The 23,980-nt window shown below is 40.8% G+C and overlaps 1 protein-coding gene across 4 annotated transcripts in view; it reads left to right on the top strand.

Moving 5' to 3' along the window:
* The window catches only part of skap1 (src kinase associated phosphoprotein 1), a 38,690-nt gene that overhangs the window by 10,490 nt on the left and 4,220 nt on the right, over positions 1-23,980 (top strand). For all 4 annotated transcript variants that reach the window (XM_076887704.1, XM_076887706.1, XM_076887705.1 and 1 more), the window contains 7 exons: positions 10,905-10,985; positions 11,108-11,191; positions 11,286-11,410; positions 12,943-13,006; positions 14,432-14,620; positions 19,556-19,609; positions 19,713-19,822. In XM_076887704.1, the coding sequence (XP_076743819.1) occupies positions 10,905-10,985; positions 11,108-11,191; positions 11,286-11,410; positions 12,943-13,006; positions 14,432-14,620; positions 19,556-19,609; positions 19,713-19,822 (707 nt within the window). The remainder of the gene's footprint in view (positions 1-10,904; positions 10,986-11,107; positions 11,192-11,285; positions 11,411-12,942; positions 13,007-14,431; positions 14,621-19,555; positions 19,610-19,712; positions 19,823-23,980) is intronic.

The raw sequence follows: 23,980 nt of genomic DNA, 5'->3' as shown, positions 1-23,980 counted from the left end.
CAGCCTGCATTATCTCAGGTGTGGCAATAAACATTTTAAATTTTAAGATTATTTAATTTGAAATGTAGGCAGGAAGGGCGGCAGCTTGTTTTCTAAAGAAAAAAAAATAGGAGGGAATTAGCTTTTTTTTGATCAGGCAGCTAAAGTTTTCAGGTCTACAGTCACATTAGACGAAGAATGGGAAAGCTGGAACAAGAGGAGCTTCTGTTTTCAGTCGATAAATTGATTAATGAACTGATAGTTTTGGCTGCAAACGCAGGTGTGCTCTTATGGCCAGTGTTAAGAATGAAGGAAGGTGACTCGTGTTAGCGATCGCTGCGCTGGCCCAATTTCCTAAACCAATTACTGGCACAAGAATGCGGTAGGATAACCAATTTGAAGTTATGTCTCGCTGCTGTCGCCTATTTCTCATTTGAATATGAGGAGCCAAGTGCACAGTAACAACATTATTACACGGTGCCAGTAAATAGAATATTAAATCTGAATTCGGTCATTTTGGCCGAAACTGGAAAAAAGCTGTGTAACGTGCAGTGTGTTTGAGGAGGGTGCAGCGTGCCCTGCTCGGTCCCTTGGCTTGTGAGGTAGAAGAAAAGCGATGCCAGCTGACGGATTGATGCCCCATTAGGGGGTTAATCAGCAATGTTTAATGTGCCAACTGGCCCTTGTCTGTGTTCGAAATGAAGTCACGGGGAAGGAGGAGGTTTGTGGGCAAATGTTGAAATATGGCTGCTGAGCTGCTTCATAGCAGTTTCTCTTCTTTCTTTTAAATCCACCTGGAAAGTATTTCGGGTCTGCATACGTGACCTGCTTGCAGGTTTGTTGGCCTGTCTGCCCACTCACTGAACTTTTGACCTTTGGCCTCTTTGCTTGGCCAACCCGTGACCCGTCTGCGCGTGTGAATAATCGCCCACGCCGTCTCAGAGCACACAGAGTTTCTTCAGACGTAGCCGTGCGCTGTCTGTCCGTCAGAATATCCGCCCGGAGATCCATTTTTCAGCGCGTTCATCGGCGTATGGATTTTGTGACATTTGGGTAGCGGCTGCTCGTTTGCGAGGAAGCGAGGAATATGCTAATGACCCTCCCCTCTTCCTCCTTGTTCTCCGTCACTCTCTTTTCCTCTCCTTCAGTTGGTGTCTGTGTGCTTTTCTAGAAGCACACACACTCACACACACATTACGAGGCAGGCGCAGGCTCTGTGCATCGCTGCGACTGCTCGCCATCAGGGTTCAAAAGTTCACGCTATTCCCCGAGGGCTACTGTGCTGCTGCAGATGCTGATAGTCTTTTCTTTCTCCCTCTCTCCTGGCTGCCTTTCTTTCCCTCTCTCCCTCGCTGTTTACACTATTAATCTTGTACACTCTCTCTCACACACTCACTCACGCTGCCTGGCAAGAAGAGAGCGGCTTGAAGGGGGGATTTGGACGTATTTAACCGAAGGGCATCCATCACTCTCATCTCCGGCTTTAACCCCCCCCCACACACACACACATCACCACCACCAAAAGCCGCACGGTGTAGTTTTCTGCATCCTCCTGGTTTGAAAGCCCCGTGATGCAGCTCTCCTCTCATTTGCTTTGTTTTATTGTCGCACGGCATATAATTACATCCCTTCGTTGCCTCTGGTGCGGCAGTGCCGTGCTGAAACCTAGGGAAAACAGGCGAAGGTAAATGTGCAGCAGTCCATCTGTAAAGAGGCGCATAGGCAGAATGCAAAGTGGGAAGCCGGGGCAGGGTGGCTCCTAATCTCCCCCAGAGCTGTCAATGTCACAGACAAATAGCAAAACTATCAGATGCGGCGGGTTCACCCAGAGGTTAGCGTTCCCAGGTACCTCCTGCATTCACTCCCTCTCTTTTTCCCCCTTCCTTGCAAATGAGAATTTGATTTTGCCCTCCACTGGAATCCATTTCTGGAGATGAATGAAGTTTCAATGCCAAGCCCAGGTGGCCCCGCTGATTTCTTAGGGAAATAAATGGGGATGGGAGAGATGTGTTGGCCTGTACACAGACAGTGACACGGCGGCTCCCGGTGCCTCTGGGATCCTTGTGTTTAATTGTTGCTGTAATGTAGCACTTTAAGGTCATTAACTTGCCCTTGTGGAGTTATCCGAGCATGTCGAGGATGCATCCCTCTTTACTCCGAGCTCTGCGCACGGCTGGGAGAAGTCACCGCTCTGAGCGTGTGCCAAGTGGGACAGGGGCTGCTGTGGGCTTGTATGCTGTTTTAAGATCGCTTATCTACAATGGTAATTTTTCACCCCTGAGTTACAGCAGCCTTTCCCGTGAGTTGGCTCATCTGAAAGAAATCAGGAGTCGAATGGAAACACATGTAATTACACAGGAACTTGGTCCTGTGTGGCAGTACGGATGCAGTAATTACTTAAATTTAGTCAGTTAACTTTAAAATATAAATTCCCTCCAGTACTAATCACAGTTAAAATGAAAACTTTTTTATGAGATGTAAAATAAACATAATTTTTTACGTTTTTAGGCTGTTTTGCGTAATTTAATATGCTGAGTGTAATTTTGGTTGTCGCTTGGAAAAATAGCTAAAAACTGAGGGCAAACATTATTTTAAAACTTGACCAATACTGCAGAAACATTCGCTGAATAATGATCATCCTTACTGTTTTATATTATATTATTTTTTTATGAGTTCATTTGTATATTGTCAAAAAAATTAGTTTTAAATGACTTCCGCGGCAGTTACTGTCACGGAGGCTGATTTACCGTTTCCCTGCGAATGAAGCTCGACTGACGTGGTTTTGGCTTTTTTTTTTCTTATTTGGTCTTTTTCTTTCTTTTTTTGGTTTATTTTTTTAATATTACAATATTATAAAGAAATTCAAAAAGATAAGAGCAACAAAAAAGTTTTAAAAAGTTTGTAAATGATTTAAAAAAAAAAAAGAAATCTAGTTGATAGTTATATAATTACTTGGCTTTGTTTTTAAGAAGCTTTTAATGTTTTAAATAAATTTGAATCATTTAGCTGCTGCCATGATAAATTATTTTTTTTATTATTATTTGTTGTTTTCTTCAGCAAAAAAAAATGTTTTTAATCCTTAAAAAGTGTCAAAATCCTTCAAAAGAAATCTTCATTTATGGGTCATTCTTCTTTATGAAAGACTGAATTATTGAAACCCTAAAACATAATATATCAGAGTTAGGTTTTGCTGTTCATCAACAAAATTTAAAGGATAACCCAAACTAAAAAAAAGTTTCTGTTTGAAAAACCTGCTCATTATTATTAATAAATAGTAGTATTAATTTCATTATTAATTAATGTGAACAGTTGTTTTGATTTAAATGAATCCACATGAGCTAGAACAATCACTACTTTGGTCCTCTAAAATAATTTAAACTAAAAAAACATTTTTATTTTAATTATAAGTCAATAAATCAAATTTGATTAAGACGTTTTTTAACAAGCGTTCAGTCTCATTTTCCTCCACAGAATCATTTTTCCATCACACCTGTTGCCAGCTGGATTTGCCGGTGATTTATGATCGGAAATCATAAAATATAACTTTATTTATTGACATGGTGTTTAACAACAGTGGCTATAAATAGGAGTGCTTTATATAAAATGGTAATAGGTGTGAGATATTGCTCTAAAATCGTGGTCCTTTCTTTAAAATTACATTTAAAGCATTTAAGCGGCGATCACAGGAGCATTTTAAAGGTGCAATAACTGTACATTCAGAGGGCAAGTGTGCTGATTTTTTTTGTGAGTGTTTTTCCCTCCAGGCTCTGCCTTTGATTGCGCTGTATCCCATTTTTATCACTGAGACGCAGGCTCCTCTGTGGGCCCGAACTCCTCCATTGTTGGTATTTATATTCTTACGACTGTTTCTTTCTTTTTCTTTTTTTTTTTTGGTCTCTGTCAGTGAAGCAGCTGAAAACCATCCCCAGCGATTAGAGGATCATTGTATCTGCAGTTAAGCATTTGAATAGTGGTAGTAAATCTAGAAAAGGGAAATTCAGGGTCGCTGTAGACGCTGCTTATGGCTGCCCAGGGGGAAGCCGATGTCACATAGTAAATTTAGCCCCTTAGTGTCTTTACAGTGGCCGGCCCGTGATGTTTGAATGTAGGAGTGGAGCAAAACCGAGAATGACTTAACATCTATTCCCGAGTACGGGCAATACATAAATATAAATATATATTTTTTTGTTCACAGTTACAGAAAAACAGAAACAGTAGATAACTCTCTGCAGATGCAGCCTAAGCGAATGTCCTGAATCAAAATCAGTCAAGAAGTGCAATTAAATATTTGCAGGAAAGTTTTTATTCTGTTCTGTTGCTCAGATCTCAAGTCAGATTTTTTTATTAAGACCTGACTCATATAAAAAAAGAAAACCTTGATCACTCCTGCATACATTTCTGATCCTTTTAAGTATTATTAGACGGTGATACAGCTGTGATATAATGATCTGTGTGTTTTCTTCTGTTCAAACACATGCATTAGGAGGTTCTAAACATGGTTTATGTATCGATGACTGAAGTCCTAATCAAATCAGGGGGAGGGAAGGAGGGCAGGGAAGACACTGTGCCCTTAACCTCAGTGCCTCTCAGTTTCTCTCCTCCCTTCTGACGGCCGGCTCGCTGGAGGGATGTACTGCAAAGGCCTCCTACTGTAATGAGGAAAAATGTATCAATTTAGCCTGGCGTGTGCGCAGATTGAGCGCCAGGCGGGTGAAGGTGCACCGAGTGAATCCTTTTTCCTAATCAAGGACGGTATCGAAGAGGTTGCGGTCTCGTTCCCTTTCGTCTGTGGAATCAGCAGCATTCCTCCCCGTAGCCCCCTCAGGGCCGGGGAGCCTCTCTCTGCCTTCTGTTTCACCTCATCAGCAGAGTTCACCCGGGGGTCAGGTCCTGCCCCCCTGATGCTGCATTCACTGCAATACCTCTTGCATCGTAAGGCGCTGTGAAAGCACCTCGTGCTCAAGGACTGAGTGGAGGAGAAGGGAGGCATATGACAACTTTCTGCCCTTATTTTACACCTGTGCTTCTAGGTGGGTCATCATGCACAGATACGTATTAATCCCAATGTGACAGATATTTTACCCCAAAATAACAAGTAAACACTGGGATTTTCAGGCAGTTTGTTGTCTCTGTACCTTCTGTTATTTAGTTGTAAGGGATGAGATGTATGAAATCACATCAGGGTGGTGTAAAAATGACCGGATTTGAGCAAAAGTCTATGATGGGAAGCTGATGTTAAGGATTAAAAGCAGATGCCCATTTCTTAATTGTAAAACAAGTAGATGAATTTGTAGAAACCAGTAAAAGAGCTCGCATTGAGGCATGAAAAAGAAAAATACATACAGTTATAAAAAAATATGTAACAAAATTGAATATTTTTGTGCAATGAAATACATTTTACAAACAAAAGGAAATGATCAGTAACCAATGAGCAGATGTTAATTAATTAACTGTTCAATTTAAAGCTGAAATGCCACTTGGTTTTATCGGCCATTTATAATAGCAAAACTCATTATTTTATAATTGTAATACAATAAAAAACACGTTTTTCACTCTTTTATTACTCTTTTGTTTTATAGGGTAATAACCGACAAGCAAGAAACAGTCAACAAATGAGTCAGTAGCAGTGAATCAATAATTTTTTTTAGTTATAGGCAAGTTAATTAGATTAAAGGAAACAAGCAAGTCAGTAATCAGATATTTGTTTTATTAACTGTCTTGTCTGAGGTAAATAATAATAATAATACTAGTATAGAAACTGAAATTTGGAACAGTATGAGAATCGTTTTACGACGAGGAACAAACAAGTCAGTGAGCAAATGTAAGAATTGAAACACCATTTGGTTTTTACCGGTAATTTATAATATCAAAACTGTTATTTTTCAAGCACATAAGAAGGATTTTGCCTTGTTTTAAAACATTTTATAGTCTGAAAATCTAAATCTATATAATAATCACCAATAATCACCAAATTAATTGTAAATGGCAATATTTATTAGTTGCAGACAAGCTGATGTTCAGTATTAAAAGAAAAAAAAAAAAAACGAGCCAGTGACTGGAAATTGAATAATTAATTTGTTGTTTATAGCAGAAAAGCTGGACTGTATAGGAAATATTTTTAGTATTTTATGACATCATATAGACCAGAAATGAATCGATATTGACAATATTTGTCAGTTTCAGGCAGGACTAACGTTAGGATTAAAGAAATGAACGAGTTGCTTTAAGGTTAATAAATAATTGCCATGTTTAAAGTGGAAACACCGCCTGGTTTTATTGCTCATTTAATAAAGCAAAAATTACATCTTTGGACAGCGTAAGAAGCTTTTTTTTATTACCCAAAGTATTAATACAAAATCTACAAATAATCAACAAATTAATCAGTATTGACAATGTTTGTTAGTTGCAGACAGATTGATGTTCAGGATTTAAAACAAACAAGCTAGCGATCAAACAATTATTCATTAATGGCCACATTTAAAGCTAAAACACTACCTGATTTTATTGGTCGTTTTTAATACTGTCTTGTAACGTTATACATCATGGGGTTTGATCTACAGTCAAGAAATAATCAACAAGTTGATCAATCAGTCAAGCCAATAATGATAGAATAATTGATGAACTGGTTGTTTATAACAGCAAAGATGCATTTTTCACTATTTCATGATATTGTATTGGCCAGTATTTTGCAATCAGACATAAATGAATAATTAATCATTAATGACAGTTATGAGCTCACACAGTCAAATACAACAGAAATGGAAAGAAAAGAAAATCCCCATTAGAAATGTAACAGCCACAGATGTACAGTAAAACCTCTGCAGCACGAGGGACTACAGTAATAAAGCCCACGCATGACACACACCCTCACTTAAATAAAGACAGAGCAGGCACATAAGGCAGCCATTATTAGACATCACAGGCATGCAGTATTGATGGACAGGGAAAAATATTATCAGTTAATTTTTAATTCCACGTCTTTCCAAACGTTTTTAGATCCCACTCTCAGTTACAACACACTGCTTCCACGTGAAAGTAAGGCATGTTTTTATGTGCAAAAAAACAAGACTGAATAGCATTTTGCCTGATTTAAGGCTTTTCCCCCTCATCTCACTGTGTTTCTCTCCATGTAACCGGCCATTTTATAGTAATGGTTAGAGTGGAGCCTCTGAAGTACACGTCTCCGTGCTGGGACCGAGTCCCGCCGCTGCCGTCGCCGCTCCCTGCCACCCAGCACTCTCAGAGAAGAGGCGCTAAGGGGACCTCTGGCTTTGCTTTCCATCTTCTGGAGCACCATCAACATCTTCAGAGCATTTTTGTGTTTTCATAGCATCTTTGGCGCATTATGACCACCGTTAGATCTAATGTAACGTATTAGTCCTCCCACCCGACCATTTCCCTTCATTTTGATTCACTCTCTATCCAGGCTTTGATTTACTTTCAGCCTAACTAAAGTGGATTTTAATGAGAGAATACATTAACTCCCTCTGGTCATGCTAACATAAATCAGCCTTTTCTTGCGGGATCAACTGCTGAGCTCATAACACCATGCTGGGAGAGTGTGAATAACCAAATGAGAGATTGTGGCTTTGGCAAACCGCTGGCAGCTTGGATGCATTGTTATGTATTCATGTATCCCCTCTGAGTTTTAACACGACTTCAGGAAGGCAGCAGAATGGAGCACTTATCGGCACGCAGGTCGGCTAGCTTATGGAAACGTTCCTTTGTCGGAATCAATTAAACACATATCTCTGGTCAATTTTCCATTGATTATCTCCTTACATTTGGATCTTTTCATACTGATGACCGCTGAGAGCCGTTAGATTCAGTTAGCGCGGCCAGTAGCAACTCCTCACCTTGATTTACGAAACACGGGATGCGACTCTAACGCCACATCTATCTGCTTCTCTTTGTTGGTAATTGCACTCAGCTAAATAGGTTATGCTGAATATCAATAAATTGCCATCAAATTAATGTCAATACCAAAGCTGTGGATGGTGCTAATTAAAACGCAAAAGGGATGAAAATGAAGTCATGGCATTGCCCTGAATAATTGATAACGCAATTTATGATTTTTATGAAAGAGTGCCGTCTGTCTGCGATTTTGATGAGGCCTTAATTAGATGCATTAATGTGTCTCTCTGTGCCTGTACTCAAACTCAAACACCATGATGATTTTGGAGTTTTTTTAACACCCTAAATTACACATTTTCAAATAACATTACCTCAGAATATCCTCTTAAAAAAAACACAAAAGAGGTGTTAGTGTGTAATTCTCATTAAAGGAGGCATTGTTAACTCAGGACCAATCAGAGTCTGCTTATTTTAGGGTGGGATCAAGCAGCATTGGACAGCGAGAGGCTTTTAGGTTGTGCCGCTACCCTGTGGATGAATCTCGAGCTATTGTTTCGCCGCAGTCGATGTTTGCAGCCGTGTTCACGATGCATGCAAGGATAGTCAAGTGGAGGTCAGGTCACCTGGCGTTAAAGTGTTAAGCACGCACGAATGTGTAATGTTTATTGACTCAAGTAGATCAGAGTGATCCTGTGTTGATTTTGCACCTCCTCATCTATTAGCCGGGCCGACTTTGCAGATAAATGAAGAGCGAGGGAAGCAGACGGATGAGGGGATTAGAAGTGGGCCGCAACAGGGAAGCAGGACCAGAAAAAAAAATGGACGGACTGCCGGCGGATAGATGAGGTGGAGGAGCATAATGACCGCTGTTTGTTATGATGTGCCGAATCAGGTTCTCTTTGACAAAACAGTCCTTAGCACCTCTGTATTTATAGTGTCACCGGTCAGTCCATCCACAAAGGCAGGCTGATGATATGTGAGCGTGTTAGTGCTGTGAGGTGTCTGAGGCTCAGCTCCGGAATGACCCGCTCATCTGTCAGGACCGCAAACCGAAGCCACGAGGGGTTATCAGATCACACACAGGTTTGTGGTGAACTTAAATCTCAGAGATGTTGGCCTAGCAAAATGAATAAATAAATAAATAAAACAGTAATAGCTCTATTTCGCTCTCTGGAGCTGAGTTGTTTAGATGAAACTCGCTGCGAATAGATGGCAAATAATAAGTTCAGGAGTGGCCATTCAGCTGGGCTAATACCCACTTAGTTTTCTCCTTGTTGGTGATTTTTATGAATGACACAGAGGTTCCTGTTTGTCTAACGTTGGGGGATGCTCTTTGTTTGACCCAGAGGAGCCAGTTGTGGGTTGACATGTTTGGTTTTTCCCAGCAGTTAAACAGGCCCTCTCTGAGGGGGATGGACTCCAGGCATTCCCCCTGTCATCGCTGCTCTGAATGGGGGTGTCACACGGACTCGTGTAAATGGTCTTTGAATTGTTCCTGTGTTTCAGACTAAAAAGGGAGCTCCTTCTCTTCCTCTGCTCCTCCAATCCCCGTTGACTAATGAACTCAGAGGAAGCTGAGCTTTGTTTTTGACATGTAGAAAAGCCAGGTACTCCCACTGAAACACAGGGAGGAGGATGGTCTATGAGGTCGATGTAAGGTCAAGTTCCTCTCTAACAGCTAAAGGCTAGAAAATGGGAAAATACTTTGATTTTCTTCTGACAGGTTCAACAATAACTTCAACATGGAGCAGCTGGTTTAAATTGCATCTCTTCAGGCAACTTGCTGTGGAGTGTTTATCTCATATAACTGCAGCATTATAACAAAGAGAAATGTTAAAGCTACTCTCACTGTTCTGAAAAGGTTACTATTCAGTGTTAGTCATGTTTTTTACCTGCAACAGAAACATTATTTCAGATACTTCAATAGTTGTTTGAGTGGTTTTGATCAGGCTTAAATTACCAGATAACATTTTATATATAAAATTTCTCTATACTATTTATATATCTACAGATAAACTGTTTCTAATGGGTATCTCATTGTGTGGTGCATGTCTCAATGGAAACATGTTTCCTACATGCTGACACTTTTTACCCACATTTAGATATAAAGTCTTTTCAACAATCTGAGAAAACAGCCTTTCACTTTTCACTCTCCAGTCAAATCTCAACGTTGTTTAACCCTCCGGAGTGAATGTCCAAATCACATGACTGATTTAAAATGACCCTGAGCAAGACACAGCCGGGCCGAGTCTTCATTTCAGCTTGTGTTGAAAGTGCCGACTTCAAACTATATACCAGTTTTTACTCCTAACGGTGCGGAGATCTGGATTTTATTGACAGACTGATCCTTATAAGTCCTACAACAACAGAAATGGACGCTAACAAAATAACTATGCTTACAATATCTATGTTTTAAATGTAAATAACAGAAGCTTTCTAGATATTTTATGATTTGATAATGATGCGTTAAACTATGTAAAATAATGCATACATAATTAAACGTGTTCTGAAGCACGTTTAGTGTTATATTTCAGATCATCTCAGTAGATATTTGGGGTTCAAGTATTTATTTTAGTTTGATATTGCAAAGGTAATTGATCATAACCTAACTATCATCCTGTCATGTTTAAATTTTGACTCGGCACTCTGACGAGAGGTTTTTAATCCCCACAGGAAGTTTCCTCTCATTAAAATGCAATGTGAGCAGATGAATGGAGTGCAGTGCTCAGCAGCACTGTAGAAGTATTGATCCCAGTTTCCTAAAGACTAGCAGGGATGTATTTGATCCACGGGGATAGAGACTTTATATTCTGATGTGTGTGAAGTGCCTTGAGGGAAAAAGGGAAGTGTATGTGTAGCTTATAAGGAGTTAGTGAGGAAACAATTAGTTGTTTTGTCAATTAGCTGATTCACTGGAAAAAAATGTTAACAAAGCTTGAAGTCGTTTTTCAAGAAGGAAATTCTCAGATTTCAGCTTCTCTCATGTGAGGAACTGTTTCTTTTTCATTTGTGATTATAAATTGATTTTAGACAGACATAACAAGATGTTTCACGTCTGGTTGCTCTCACAGACGATGAGGATATCCTTCCAGTGGCAGCCTATGAGCTCACCAACATCCTGAAGCAAGGTTACTTGGAAAAGAAACGAAAAGGTACGACAACAGATAGACTATCAACAGTCTCTCTTTCATTTGTCTCGCTTTTTGATCTGTTTACACACAGAGAATTGGTTTCCTGTGAATAATTTCCTTTTTTTGCTTTGCTTTTTCGTTAGACCACAGCTTCTTTGGACCAGAGTGGCAGAAGAGATGGTGCATCCTGAACAATTCGATATTCTACTACTTTGGGAGTGAAAAAGGTTTGTTTTCAAATGCCACCATGTGGAAACATCGCAGCTGCATAATTTTAAATTGGATTTCATCCCACTGCGTGTTCTCCTCTCCCCCCTACAGATAAACAGCAGAAGGGTTCATTTTATATCAATGACTACACTGTACAGATGGTGACCAACCTGAGAAAAGACTCCAAAAGAAAAGCCTGTTTTGAGCTCAGTGCTCCCGGAAAACGGCCCTTCCAGGTCTGTATTATCTCTGTATTATTATTATTAAAGAAATAAACTCCAGTAAAATCATGTCTTATTAAGAGCTGACATGATTTCTTCTGGCAAAGAATATATAATTATATATACTATAGTTTGATGGAGTCCTGCAAAGATTTTGCAAAGGTTTTTGTAGGCCAATCCAAAAATTAGCATTGCCCTGGTTCCTTAGACAATAGGCTGGTTGGATTTTAACATTAGTTTTTTTGGATTATTTCGGAATTTCAGTGGGAAAGAAAAAGCTTATATAAATAAGCTTAAATAAAGCTTTATGTCACCACCATCCTTTGTCCAGGATATCCACTCCTCCTCTGCACATGGCCAAACCAGCTGGTTTTAACCATCTAACCATCAACCATCATGTAACCTGTTTAAAAGACCCCATTGACTTTTGAGTTCAGGAAACTTGAAGAGCAAAATGTTAATGTAATTTCTGGGTCTTAGGATTCATTCTTTTGGCACTTTATCGAGACTTTTGGGGATTGTAAAAGGGTGCTTAAACATATTTGGTCTCTGAATTAAAACTAAACTGCAGTAAAAATACATTTTACTGAAATGATATCGTCAGAGCATACTTAGTCCCCCACAAACTTCTGAAAAGTTTATTTTTCTCCTGTAAAATGTCACTGTGCGTCACATTGTCTGTGCCTATAAAAGGTTGACATTCATCCTCTCACGCACACTAAGACCACTAAAACAATCGGTGAGACCCATGAGGGCAGGTATCGAGCTGCTGACCCTGTAATTATTGGGCATCCCACTCCACCATCAAAGTCACAGCTGCCTCAAACATTATCAGATTATCTAGACTAATACAATTTTGCCTTTTTTGCTTTTTTATTGTTGTATCCCTGGTTCTGTTTATTAGGTTTTTATTGTAATCCTCAGGTCTTGATTTTCCTTCTTCTGCCTCCTATATTCCCATCGGTCTCATCATCTCTACATCTCTTTCAGTTTATTTCCTGTTTTATTTTGAAGGTTAGATATTCAGGTGATTTTCTGTAGTTTTACTTCCTTCCTTTGTTCTTTTTCCTGCTCTCGTTAGTGTCTGATTACCTGTTTCTTATTACCCTTCTCTCCTTGTGTCTAGTCTGTCTTTAAAGTCTTACGTTTTCTTATTTGAAGATTTAAACTATTTAGTTTTTTTTAACCTCTTATTATCGTACAGACCTCTAAGTTTCTAAGTTTGAATTGAAGAATGTCGCCCCAGCTTCAGCCTGGTTTTCAGTCTGTGTTTGGGTTGAATGTGTTTTTTGTGACATTTATAAACTAAAGATGTAGTTTGATAAATGTACACGTGGAATGCGTTTTTGTTTTCCAAGTCATTTAATTTTTAGTTAGATTCAGATATTTTTTTTAACATTTCACAGCTATTTTAAAAAGAGCAATATCTGTTCTTTCTTTTTCTCTCCTCTTATATGGCTAGAAATAAAAATGAATAAAAATCCAGGCACATAAATGCACGTTTAAATTATAATCACAGTATTATTATTGCCGCTCTCTCCTTCCAGTTCACTGCCAGCAGCCCTCAAGAGGCCAGAGAATGGGTGGACCAAATCAATTTTGTACTTAGAGGTAAGCCAGCTTCTCTCTCTCTTTTTCTTTTTTCTTTATTTTACTTTTTCTGACTTATTGCATATGACTCATTATGGAAAACCACTCCCTGCCTTGTTTTCCTCCTTTCTCTCTGCACTGTTCAATGATAGCCCATTCTTAAGACAAATATATATTGTTATATATAAATAAAATTGACTTGGCTTTTTAAAAGTCACATAGGTTAAGTGGAAAATACAGTTAAAGCAGTATAAATGTTCTAAAAAATGTTCTTTTGTACTAAAGTTTTCTTGTGTTTTCGAGGGGCAGAAAGGTCAGAAGTGCAAGGGAGTTCTTTGTCATCTCTGACTCATACGAAAACCGCCCCATCCATCACTAACTACACAGCTGAACACAAGAGTCCTGAATCACCTCATTCGACATGTCACCCACCATGTCATGTGCACCATCGTGTAGCTCTGGTTCTCCTCCACTCCTCCCCTAACCCTCCTACCGAATTCCAACTTACAGGAAATTGATTGGTAGATGTTCTGGTTATCCTCCAGTGACATTGATTTCTGCTTGGCTGCTGGTGTACGGCAGAGGACCTGATACCCTGTGTTGCAATGGCCAGTCGCCTGCAATGAGACAGCTCCTCCATCTGAGCGAGCAGTCGTGCCTCGTCTACGCTAAAATGGGCTCGGGCCGGGCCACTGATTTGCGGGAAGTAACGGACACTCGGCAGTTTGTCTTACTTCCTCCCACCCCCCACGCCTTTTTTTTTTTTACTACAAAAAAAACAGAGCATGCAAATGATTATTTATCCTCTTCACCTTCAAATTCATCTGAGTGCATCGGCACGCTTTCCAGAACGTTTTGCCTTAAATGCAAGGACAGAGAAAGAGAGAGAGAGGGGGCGTATGAGATGCAACAAAAGATGCAGTTAGATGGGATGCGTCTTCATCTGTAGGACGACCCAGAATGAATATGATAAACAGATGGTAAGCAGGAACCACAGGGATGATGTGAGAGGGAGAGGCTTCTTATTGGATTGTGGAAAATTATAAAGTGAAAATCAACAACAACCGATAACTTATTAACATCTGCTAGATCTGACCTTTCAAATGTGCTTTCCCCTTTGTGTTTTATCCTTTTCCTCTAGGTCTGAGCTGTCAGACAAAATGGAAATTATAACCGCTTTTTTTCTCTGGCGTTTTAACAATAATTTATTGCTTAGTTGAAAACAATATAAAGGCTAACAGCTAATGAGCATGATAACGGTTTGCAGCATGTTTCGGGGGCACCAGTGTTTGTCACCGCTGCTGTTTGGCACGTGTCTCGGCCCCGTTGTGCAGCGAGGACGTGGCGGACATTTCTCTTACTTTAGCCCTTAATGCATGTCTCTGTCTTTTGTGCCACGCTGTGACGCTAACACTTTCTATCACATTGTTTCCCCTTCCCTCGTAGATCTCAGCTCCAACTTCATCCCCGTCGATGACGAGGAGGAGGACGAGGATACCTACGATGACATCGAGGGGGTGGCCAACGAAACCCCAACTCGGCCGACCCTGGCCTCCCGGGGAGGAGGAGTAGGCAGAGGACAGGAGATAGAGGAGGAGGATGACGAGGAAGAAGATATCTACGAGGAGCTGCCAGGTATGAGGATGTGGTTGGACACACACTTGCGCAGATAAATAAACAGAGAAGTGACGCACACACACAACCCCTCATGATACTCAGTCAGACAGACGCTCAAACCCTGGGGGATTTTTGCAACATGAAATATCTGCCATCTTTCCCTGCTGCGAAATTTGTGTTGCCAGGTTCCTCCAGACTGATCGCTCATTTTAAATCAAGCAACACTAATAAGCTTGTCAGCACCGGGGTGGCTGCTGCAGGACAGGAAGAGGAAGATTCACTTACACCTACTCCAAATCTGCTCCCTCCTTATCTCTCTGAACAAGTTATGTTGTTGAAATCAGCGAGAGCTGGCTAGTTTCGCTCCGTCATAGACCGTCCAATTAGCTAATGTTGCCAGGCAACAAATGGCCCACAGTTCAATCCACTAAGCAAGAGTTTTGGCTAAAATTGCCTGGCAACAGCAATTTAGATGAAAGGAAGTAAAAACTGCATCTCGCAGAGCTTAAAATAGATCTGAAGCTCTTAATGTCACATCTTTAATAGAAATTAGAGTTTGACCGACGAGACCCCATGACTGTGTGTGTGTGTGAGTGTGTGTGTGAGAGACAGTCCCATGGCTACAAGATCCCAAGAAGGACAAAAGGGGGTGATCCGATCTTCTCAGGGCCGTCGTCCATCACTCGTTCTATTAGATAAGATACATCAAGATTCAGTTTCACTCAGTGAGTACATTACCTTTGCCAAAATCACTGGTGAGAGGGGAATCAGTCTTCAAACTGTCACGCCGGCGTTCAGAGCCATCTGGGAAGAGGTACCGACCCTGACCACAGATGGCATATCGAATGACGGGCTCTTTCGTTCACTTTCTCACCCCTTCGCTTATCAGTCATGCTGCACCTCCCTCTGCTCGGCTTTTACACAGTGATTACAGACTGTTCAATAATTCAATTTGGGAGTAATTTTCACTGATCAGCTGCCATGTTTGCATTTAGGAACCTTTCTATCTCTGCAAATAGAAGCATTTATTCCATTTGTAATTAGTAAAAAATGTCTTCATATAGCACACGTTTACTTTTAGGTTTTTTTCCCCCTGACCTTAAAATAAACAAATTATTGTGACACTTGTGAAAGCTGTGTATGATTTAAAAATAGTGCTGTTTAATAGTAAATTAAAGCAACTATCTAAAACAGAACAACAAAACATTACAGCTTAGAAATAACATGATAGAGGGTTAAGAGTGATAAAAATTATGGTAAAACCACAGTAATAACCTAGCTTGGTATCATCAACAGATAATATGAAACTGAAATCTATATTTCGGGATAAAAGCAGGCAAAAACAAAAGGAGGGTGAAAACTGCCTCTGCATAATGGCATGAATTAAGTCCCTGCATCCAGAAAGATCTGTATCTGGATTAGTTTCTGACGTTGGATGCATTTGTGAGGGCATGGCCCCAAATTTCCATTTTCTTTACAACCACATCCAAATCTGGATTCCCACTGACTCTAGAAGTTAATCATTAACTTCATAATTTCTCAGTTGAGCAAAGACCCACCTCAAATCCTCTCCAAGTAGTCCTACTAAAAACAAACAAACAGAACAAACAGAAACAATCTCACAACCTCCTTCCTGAATGTAATAATAAGGAAACACATTTAAGGATGGCTTAATAATAATTTAATGATCCAGTTTTGTTACCAGTCTTGTATATTAAATGTAATATTTGATTAATCCATGCTTTACCCTTTGTTACATACAGACTAATACAGCTAGATGTAGCTTTTGTTAATATGATGCTATTACCTGATTATTACTGATATTACTATGATATGGAAACACTTGTGGGTTGTACTGATTATTCATGGGTCACTTGCTTTAGTATTATTGTAGGCTCTTTACCTTACAAGATAAAGCACCTTGAGGCAGCTACATAAATAAAACTGAATCCAACTGAATTAACCTTGGTGGCATGCATTCCTCGTGCGCCATACTCATCGATGCGCTCGGGTTCGATACTGTCTGCCCACCTTCCTGTCATCTCTTACTGCCTAATAAAAGCAAAAAAGCCAGAGATGATTCTAAAAAATATACAATTTTATTCATTTCTAGTCACGTTATTTGTTCTAATATGGCCGGGGCTGCAGCTCCAGCAGATGGAGGCATGGTTCTCCTTTTGTGTGATGAAAGTTATTAAACGACATAAAACCAGCGCTGTTCTGCTGCACTTTGGTTTAGAAAATGCCGTCTGCAACCGAATAAACTGATGTATAACCACTCAACCTGAGCAACATGTAACCACCAGCCGGTTTTCGTGGTGCTAATGTTAGCAGCAGGAAAGAAAGGAAAGAGGTCTGAACACGTTTCAGCTCCAGTTTTGTAATCTAATTCTTAAAATGTTTATTCAGAGGCAGCTTTTGGATCTGTAGGCTCTTCAGACTTGTCTGTGCAGACCTGACAAGAGACTTGACAAGTTTTGCCTAGATATACTCGCATGCTTGCTGTAGTAGTAACCTCAGTTTTTTTAATGTTTTATGATTGCTATGCTAGCTGATTATTTTAATTCTATTCTATTCTATTTATATAGCGCCAAATCACCACAACAGTTGCCTCGAGGTGGTTCACATTGCAAGGTAAAGACCCTAAAATAGTTACAATAGATTAGTAACCTTTTAGTGACTTTAACCAGGAAGAGAGAGGAAGAACGTCCTGTGAGAGTGTCCTGGGTGGAGAGGATAAACTGTCTCCTGTAGGGCAGGAGAGAAAAGGCGCTCCTGGAGAAAGCCCTGTTAGTGCTAACCGCTGAGCCACCAGGCTCCCAGCTGTCACCGGTGTCGTAACATGGTACTACCGATGAAGTTTTAAAAGGGACCTCCACTCGTGTTCTTAAATTGGAATGCAAAGGAAGTCTCACAATGTCTTATTTGATAGTTTCCTTCTGATGTGTTTCGAGTGCTGACGGCAGTGAAGTTTGCAAACTTGCAAAATGACATCCGTGACTGCAGCATCCATTTTTAGGCGATGTCAGTTTGTCGCAGCAAAACTCAGTTGCAGGCAGAATGCAGAGCAGCGGCTGGTATTGGCTCTGATGCTGATGACTGATTTTATTGACTGGAAAATTAAATCACTTTGATATAGAAACCGTTGGCCCATAGCGGTGGCCTCTCGATGGAACGATGCTCGCAGTCGAAGAGCACCAAACAAATGTTTGGACCCGCTGCGAGCACATTTAAAATCTCATTTTTTTATCTTTTGGATCATTTGGTGTAGGAACAAAGTGCCGCAGTTTGTACTTTTTTAAATTTATTATTATTATTTTTTTTAAAGAAAGCTGTGATTATCTGTTTGAAGAAAGAAAGCAACGGGGAAAGACAAAGGCATCCCTCATGTATACATAAACTAAACTTTTTACATTCAAGCTGGACACATGGTGTGTGTCTGTTTGTGTATGTGTGTGCATGTGTGTGTGTGGTTCGTGTTTCCTGCTCTTCCTGGAAGCAGAGGTGCAGCCTGTGCTGGAAGGTGGATAGTGTTGCTGGGTTGTGGCGTTGCTGTCAGCTGGTTTGTGTGGAGGATGGATGTGGGAGACAGAGGGCAGGCATATCACCGTGTCACCTCTCAGACCACCGGGTGCCACGCCCCGCAGTCAATGACATGTCCGCCTCCGCGTGGCTTAAAAAAAACTCTTCTTCTTTAACATTTCCCGCCTGCGGTTTAATAGGCTGATCCTCACGCCAGAGTTCATCCTAGTTAAAGAAGAATTAACAGCTTGTGTCATGCTGAGATTCATCAGGGATTTGCAAATGATCCAGTTTATTAATTTTTCTGTTTGTCTGGCTCTATCATAATTTCTTTGCTGTTCATTTCTCGTTAACACGTGGGACAAATATAAATTATTTATAAACTATAGTTGTTAAAGTCAGGCCACCAGCAGGTAATGCCTTTTATTATTATTAAAAATTAAATGTATTTCTTTTAGACACTGATATTAAAATATTTAGGTTCTGGATAGGGCTGCACACTTTGTCGAATTTTTAATTTAAATATCAATTTTGGCTTCAAGCAATTAATAAAACAAGATGAGCAATATAAAATGTTTAACACGGATTCTTTGGTTTTGCCTTTCAGCACATCTGCCTCTGCAAAGACTTGGTTCAGTTTTGCATTAATTTATTTAGTTTTTGGTTGAAGTTAAAATTCAAGTGGCTGAGTGGGGTCAGTCATGTATTTTAATGCACTGTTGTGATGTTTTATTCATTTAAAATGTTTGCTACTGTAATTCTGTTAATCTACCTCTCCTGCTATTAATTATTTACAGTAATTTTTTAATGGAAGTTTCTGTTCTGGTGATTTTTAATATTATAAGCTTTGATTTTAGTGTAACTTTCCCCTGCACTGTCATGTTTTCCACGGCTAATGGCCTAGAACAAGATTCAGAGATAACCTGGAGTACTTGGGGTTTGACCAGCCAGTGCAGACATGCATGTGGACAGCCTTTCAGGGATATTAGGATCAGCTAATAGATCCCATCCAAACCAGACAAATGTCACATACATACTTTGTTACATACAGACTAATACAGCCACATATAGCTTTTGTTAATATGACACTATTACCTGATTATTACTGATAATTAGATCCCATCTAAACGTGACATGAAGAGTAGGTGGAACTGCAATCTCTGAACTTCTTTCAGCAAAATAAAATCTTATAAAACACAATTAATTACATTCAATTTGTAAAATGTCTTTCATAGGTAAAGGAAGCCATACAGGTATAATATACACTAAAAAATAATGTCATATTTTTGTTACGTGAGGGTTAAAAAGACAAGTTTCTTCTTTGATGATTAAATCATGATTTGAGCATTGACCAAAGTAATTGTGATTATGAGTAATCCTACTTCTACACCTGTGATAAATACTCTTGTTCTTCCTTTTTTGTTTGTTTAGACGAAGAACTTGGAAATCCAGGTGATGAGAGCGACGAGAAGAGCAGCAAACAAGGTTTCTGCCTCCGTCTAGTAACTTATTTATTCCAGCCTAAAGTTTCCCTGCATCTACGTCCTGCTTTCTTCTATTTAAATGTGTTCCCTGTGCTTCCTTTCAGTTTGGTCCTCAGATTATTCCAACTACTACCAGGGTTTGTGGGATTGCCAGGGCGACGAGTCAGACGAACTGACCTTCGAGAGAGGAGATCTCATCTACATCATCAGCAAGGTCAGCATCGCCATCAGCACAAAATAACCCGAGGGCTTATTTAGGCTTTTTTCACAACTCTTTGTTTTTCCCCTCGATCGTCCCTAATGGAAATCCGTCCCCGATTGCACGCTTGACTCGTAGATATAATTACTGGACCAATTACAGTAGTTTAGGATAGGATGCAGTTGTGTAAAACGTGCAATTATTTAAGGGTTAAACAACATCAACTCCAGTAATCACCTCGTCCTCATTTACTTTCTGAACATGCTGATATCTCCAGCATCTAGATTTGTCCGTTAGCATCTTGGTGCAGCACCAACAGCGGTGCTGTCTGTTCGCGGGCCACTAGGGTGAAGTGCCATTCGGGTGCTGCGTAATGGTGCTGTTGTTCATTACGGCGCCTCTATCACAGGGGTTAATTGAGTAGGCAGCCATGCGAGGCTCTTCCTTTTCTGTCTGACGTGAAACTGCAGGTGAAGCCATCCTGCATCTCAGCTCTTTTCCTTCAATCTATTTCCTTGTGTTTTATGGCCATCGTGTAGTTACATGCGGAGTATCTACCAGGAAAAAGACATCCTACTGGAAATCGATGGCTTGTAATTTGGGTACTTTTACTCTGCTGCGTGCAGGGACTTGTCTCCACACTGTTGCTATTGGTTGGTTTCAAATTGAATCATCATGTTGTGTGTTTAGACTAAATTATCTGAAGAGGAGAGGCAGGAAGAAGGAACTCTTTTTTTTTTTCTTTTGTAAGTAATTATGAGCTTAGAGATGAGGAAATTATGTATTTAGTGTCATGATTTCTTGCATCTTTAATCACCAGTAGATTGTGGTGAATTTTGAGTATTTGTCCTTTTTTGGTTAACAACAGTTTCAGTGCAACAATCCTTTCAAAGAGGTCAGGGTTTTGGATTTTGATGTATGAATTGTGTCAGCTTGTGTTGAAGGAATGTGAGCCTCCTCTTTATAACAACAGATAAAGCACAGGTGAAAAATGCCCCTCGCAGAAGATGGACTTATAATTGCAGTTCTTTTGGCAGTGGCAGATTAATGAGATGCCAGGCTCGTCTGTCTGCGTGTGCTGCTTGATAGGGGGAAATGTCAAAACAGCCACATCAATTTTTCACAGCGATGACAAAAGCACTGTACTCGGGGAGACAAAGGGGTCCTGGCTCTGGGCTTCAGATCCGCCTCAGATGGCCTCGGCCTCACTCGCCGTTATTACTTTTCACTGTATGCATCAGATTACTGCCTCGCCAAAGACCTTAAAGGCAAACTAAGTCCAGGTTGGAGGCAGGAGTTTGCTGTTGTATCTCACAATCTTAATGACAGAGATTACTCTTGTTTTGTCAAACTGGACGCTGGAGTCATAACAAGGTGACAGACCACGAGAGAGCGCCCTAACTGCCTCCTAATAGACTTCAAGCGAGCATTGTAAATTATTTAAAGGTGATGCCCGCACGACTTCCGAATGTTTGGTTTACTGTGACGACACGACTCCACCCGTGTCCCATTCTGCGTCCTAATAGCATCACATTCACCTCATGAATAGCATTATTTGGATTATAGCCTGTAATCGCCTATTCATTTTAATGAGCCCTCGGGGAGGGCTTCCCTGTGCCTTCTGTATGTACACGCAGACCCCCAGCGGCATTCAGTTTTACGGGGGGAATTCCTAAGGACCCTGACCTCGATGAGTGAAATACGGGCCCTTGGCTAGAACTCAAGCCCGTCGCTTAACGGGGGACCCAGGCACACGAAATGGCCGTAATAAAACCAGGGCCCATAAATTCTCTCAGAGGGTGGGAGGCCTGGTTGTCTGTGCTGTTATGTCAACACTGACCATAATTACAAGGTAATAAGGACACGCTCTAAGTGCTAAATCAATGGTGCTAACAAACTGTTATTTTTAAAGCTGCGATGTGATTGACTGCTGAAGTGCAGAATGGGATAGCCACAGGCGTGGTGTCATATGGCTGTGAACTGAGGAGAACATGCCGATTGTATAAAAGGCCCTCATCCATCATTATTGATCTCTCACTTACTGTAAAGTGGGAGCATTTTTACTGTATTTGTGTTTTTCCTCCCTCTTGTGTGTTGCTCTGTGTGTGTGTGTATCACTGACAAAGTAAATAAATTAGAAACCTCACAACTCATATGAATCCCATTAGTTCAACAGAATTAATCTCGCAGACCGTGCCGCCTGGTTTCAGCGATGCCTAACTCTGCCCTCCGCCGATGCTCAGCCCGCTGAAACATGAGGTAGAAACGCACGCTGAAATCCATCATGTGATTTTTTTTTTTTTTTTTGCTCTGGCATTTCATTTCTGAGAGCTTGCATTTTTCTGATGCACATTATGGCTTTACGCTGGCATTTTAGTGTGTGATGACAAATACGGGTGAGCGCAGTTCTTTTTTTTTTTTGCAGTATCACACTCTCCAATTTTAGATTTAAATTGCAAAGATGTTTCAGCCACATCAGGAGCGCTGTAACGGCATCATCGCCTCGCCGGCGTCATGCAAAGGGATATTATTTGTAGTAGGATTTAAAATGTGTTAAATTTATTGTTCCACTTCCCGCTGACACATGTAGTACCTGTAGTGCTTTGTCTCTAAAGCCATAAGGTGCATTCTTGCCCTCTAATTTATGGATCCACAATCAAAAGACGTGGGCTCTACAGGTCAGCTGTCACATTCCTGTATTCCCACAGGCACTCATGGAGAACGGCGGGATGGAGTGGGAAGAGATTTATGGCACAAACCCATCCAGGGTCCTTAAAACTCTGGCAAGTGCTGCCCCTGCTGCTGCTGCTGCCGCCGCCACCACCTCTCTTCCTCCATCCCGTCCAACCAAAATCCAGAGAGAGGGCGGCCGGCCAGCCAATCCGGTGCGGCTCCCAAAGAAAAGCGTCACTGCACATTTGGCCAAAGTGTTCAGCTTGTTAGAGACAATGAGAACGTGGACACCACTGACACCTTGTGGTGGTTTTTAATCGCTTTTTTTTAATGAAAACTTTTACAACCACTGAAAGCTGATTTACGTCCTTATAGATGTACTTGTTGAGGGGTATAATTGCGTAAAACTCAAACTCGGATATTCACAATTTAAATTATATATTCCATGTTGTGTCCTTGCTAGCCGGGACAGTTTTTCGTCATGTTGCCTTCATGTTCTCTTTTGGCCCTCTGCGTGCAGGCCACACCAACTGAAAGCAAGTGAAGAAAAGGAAAAGTGGTCAAATAATCAGATGGGAAAAGTCAAGCCAGGGAGACAAAGAGGAGGGGATCCCTTTATTCTTTTGTGTGAACCCTGTCCACCACCCCCCCTCTCTCTTTCTCCTTTTCGCTGTCACACAGCCATTTAAAGACCCCTAGCTGCTATTGTGGCCATAGACACCAAGACGCTATAGACAGGCAGAGACATCCTATTTACCACCCAAAGTAGCAGGGGGTGAGTCTGGGGTTTGGGGTCATGCAGGAGGCAGCGGTCATCCCCCGGTCAACTACAGTAGGTCATTATTCAGCCCAAGCCAATAGCCCAGAACAGCGTCCGAGCAGCCCACCCCCCAATCCATTCTGCTTAATTATTATAAATGAGGGGCGGCGTAAACAGCCATCATTACAGACACTCAGTGGCATACACAAATCCACTTTAAATTGCTATTAAGTTAAGGAGCTATCTGTAATCCCAGGCGTGCATTAGAAAGGAGCGAGTAGGTTTTCTTTTTATTAAATCTCATCGTCCCTGAGATATTTTCAAACGTTCTCATGCTCTGTCATGTTTCCAATTTGAAGCCAATTCGCTGATTTAATTAAAAGCCCACTTGGAAAAAAATGGACACCAAGTAGCCATTTCCATCTCTGGTTAAGCCGAGTTATCATCCGTGTTTCCGAGTAGATTTCGACCTCCCCACCCCATCAAAATAAAGAGAAGATCCTTCTACCCTGAAGTTTCAGGTGTTATCAGTTGTGAAGTGTACCTGTGTGAGCGGCGAGGAGGGCTTGCTAACCTGATAACAGGTTACAGATGGTGTGCTTGTGCCTGGCTGAGGTGTCCATGTTTCTTTATTAGGGTCAGCAGTGATGGAAGAACTGCAGAGAGCTGCAGTGCATGTGGAGGAGAGCGGGGAATAAAAACAGAGAGGATGCAGGCGGAAAGGTTGCTACAGGAGAGAC

The sequence above is a fragment of the Maylandia zebra genome, linkage group LG8 (assembly GCF_041146795.1).
Source record: "Maylandia zebra isolate NMK-2024a linkage group LG8, Mzebra_GT3a, whole genome shotgun sequence".
NCBI lineage: Eukaryota > Metazoa > Chordata > Actinopteri > Cichliformes > Cichlidae > Maylandia > Maylandia zebra.
Note: the sequence above shows the minus strand (reverse complement) of the source record. Positions and strands in the feature narration are given on the sequence as shown.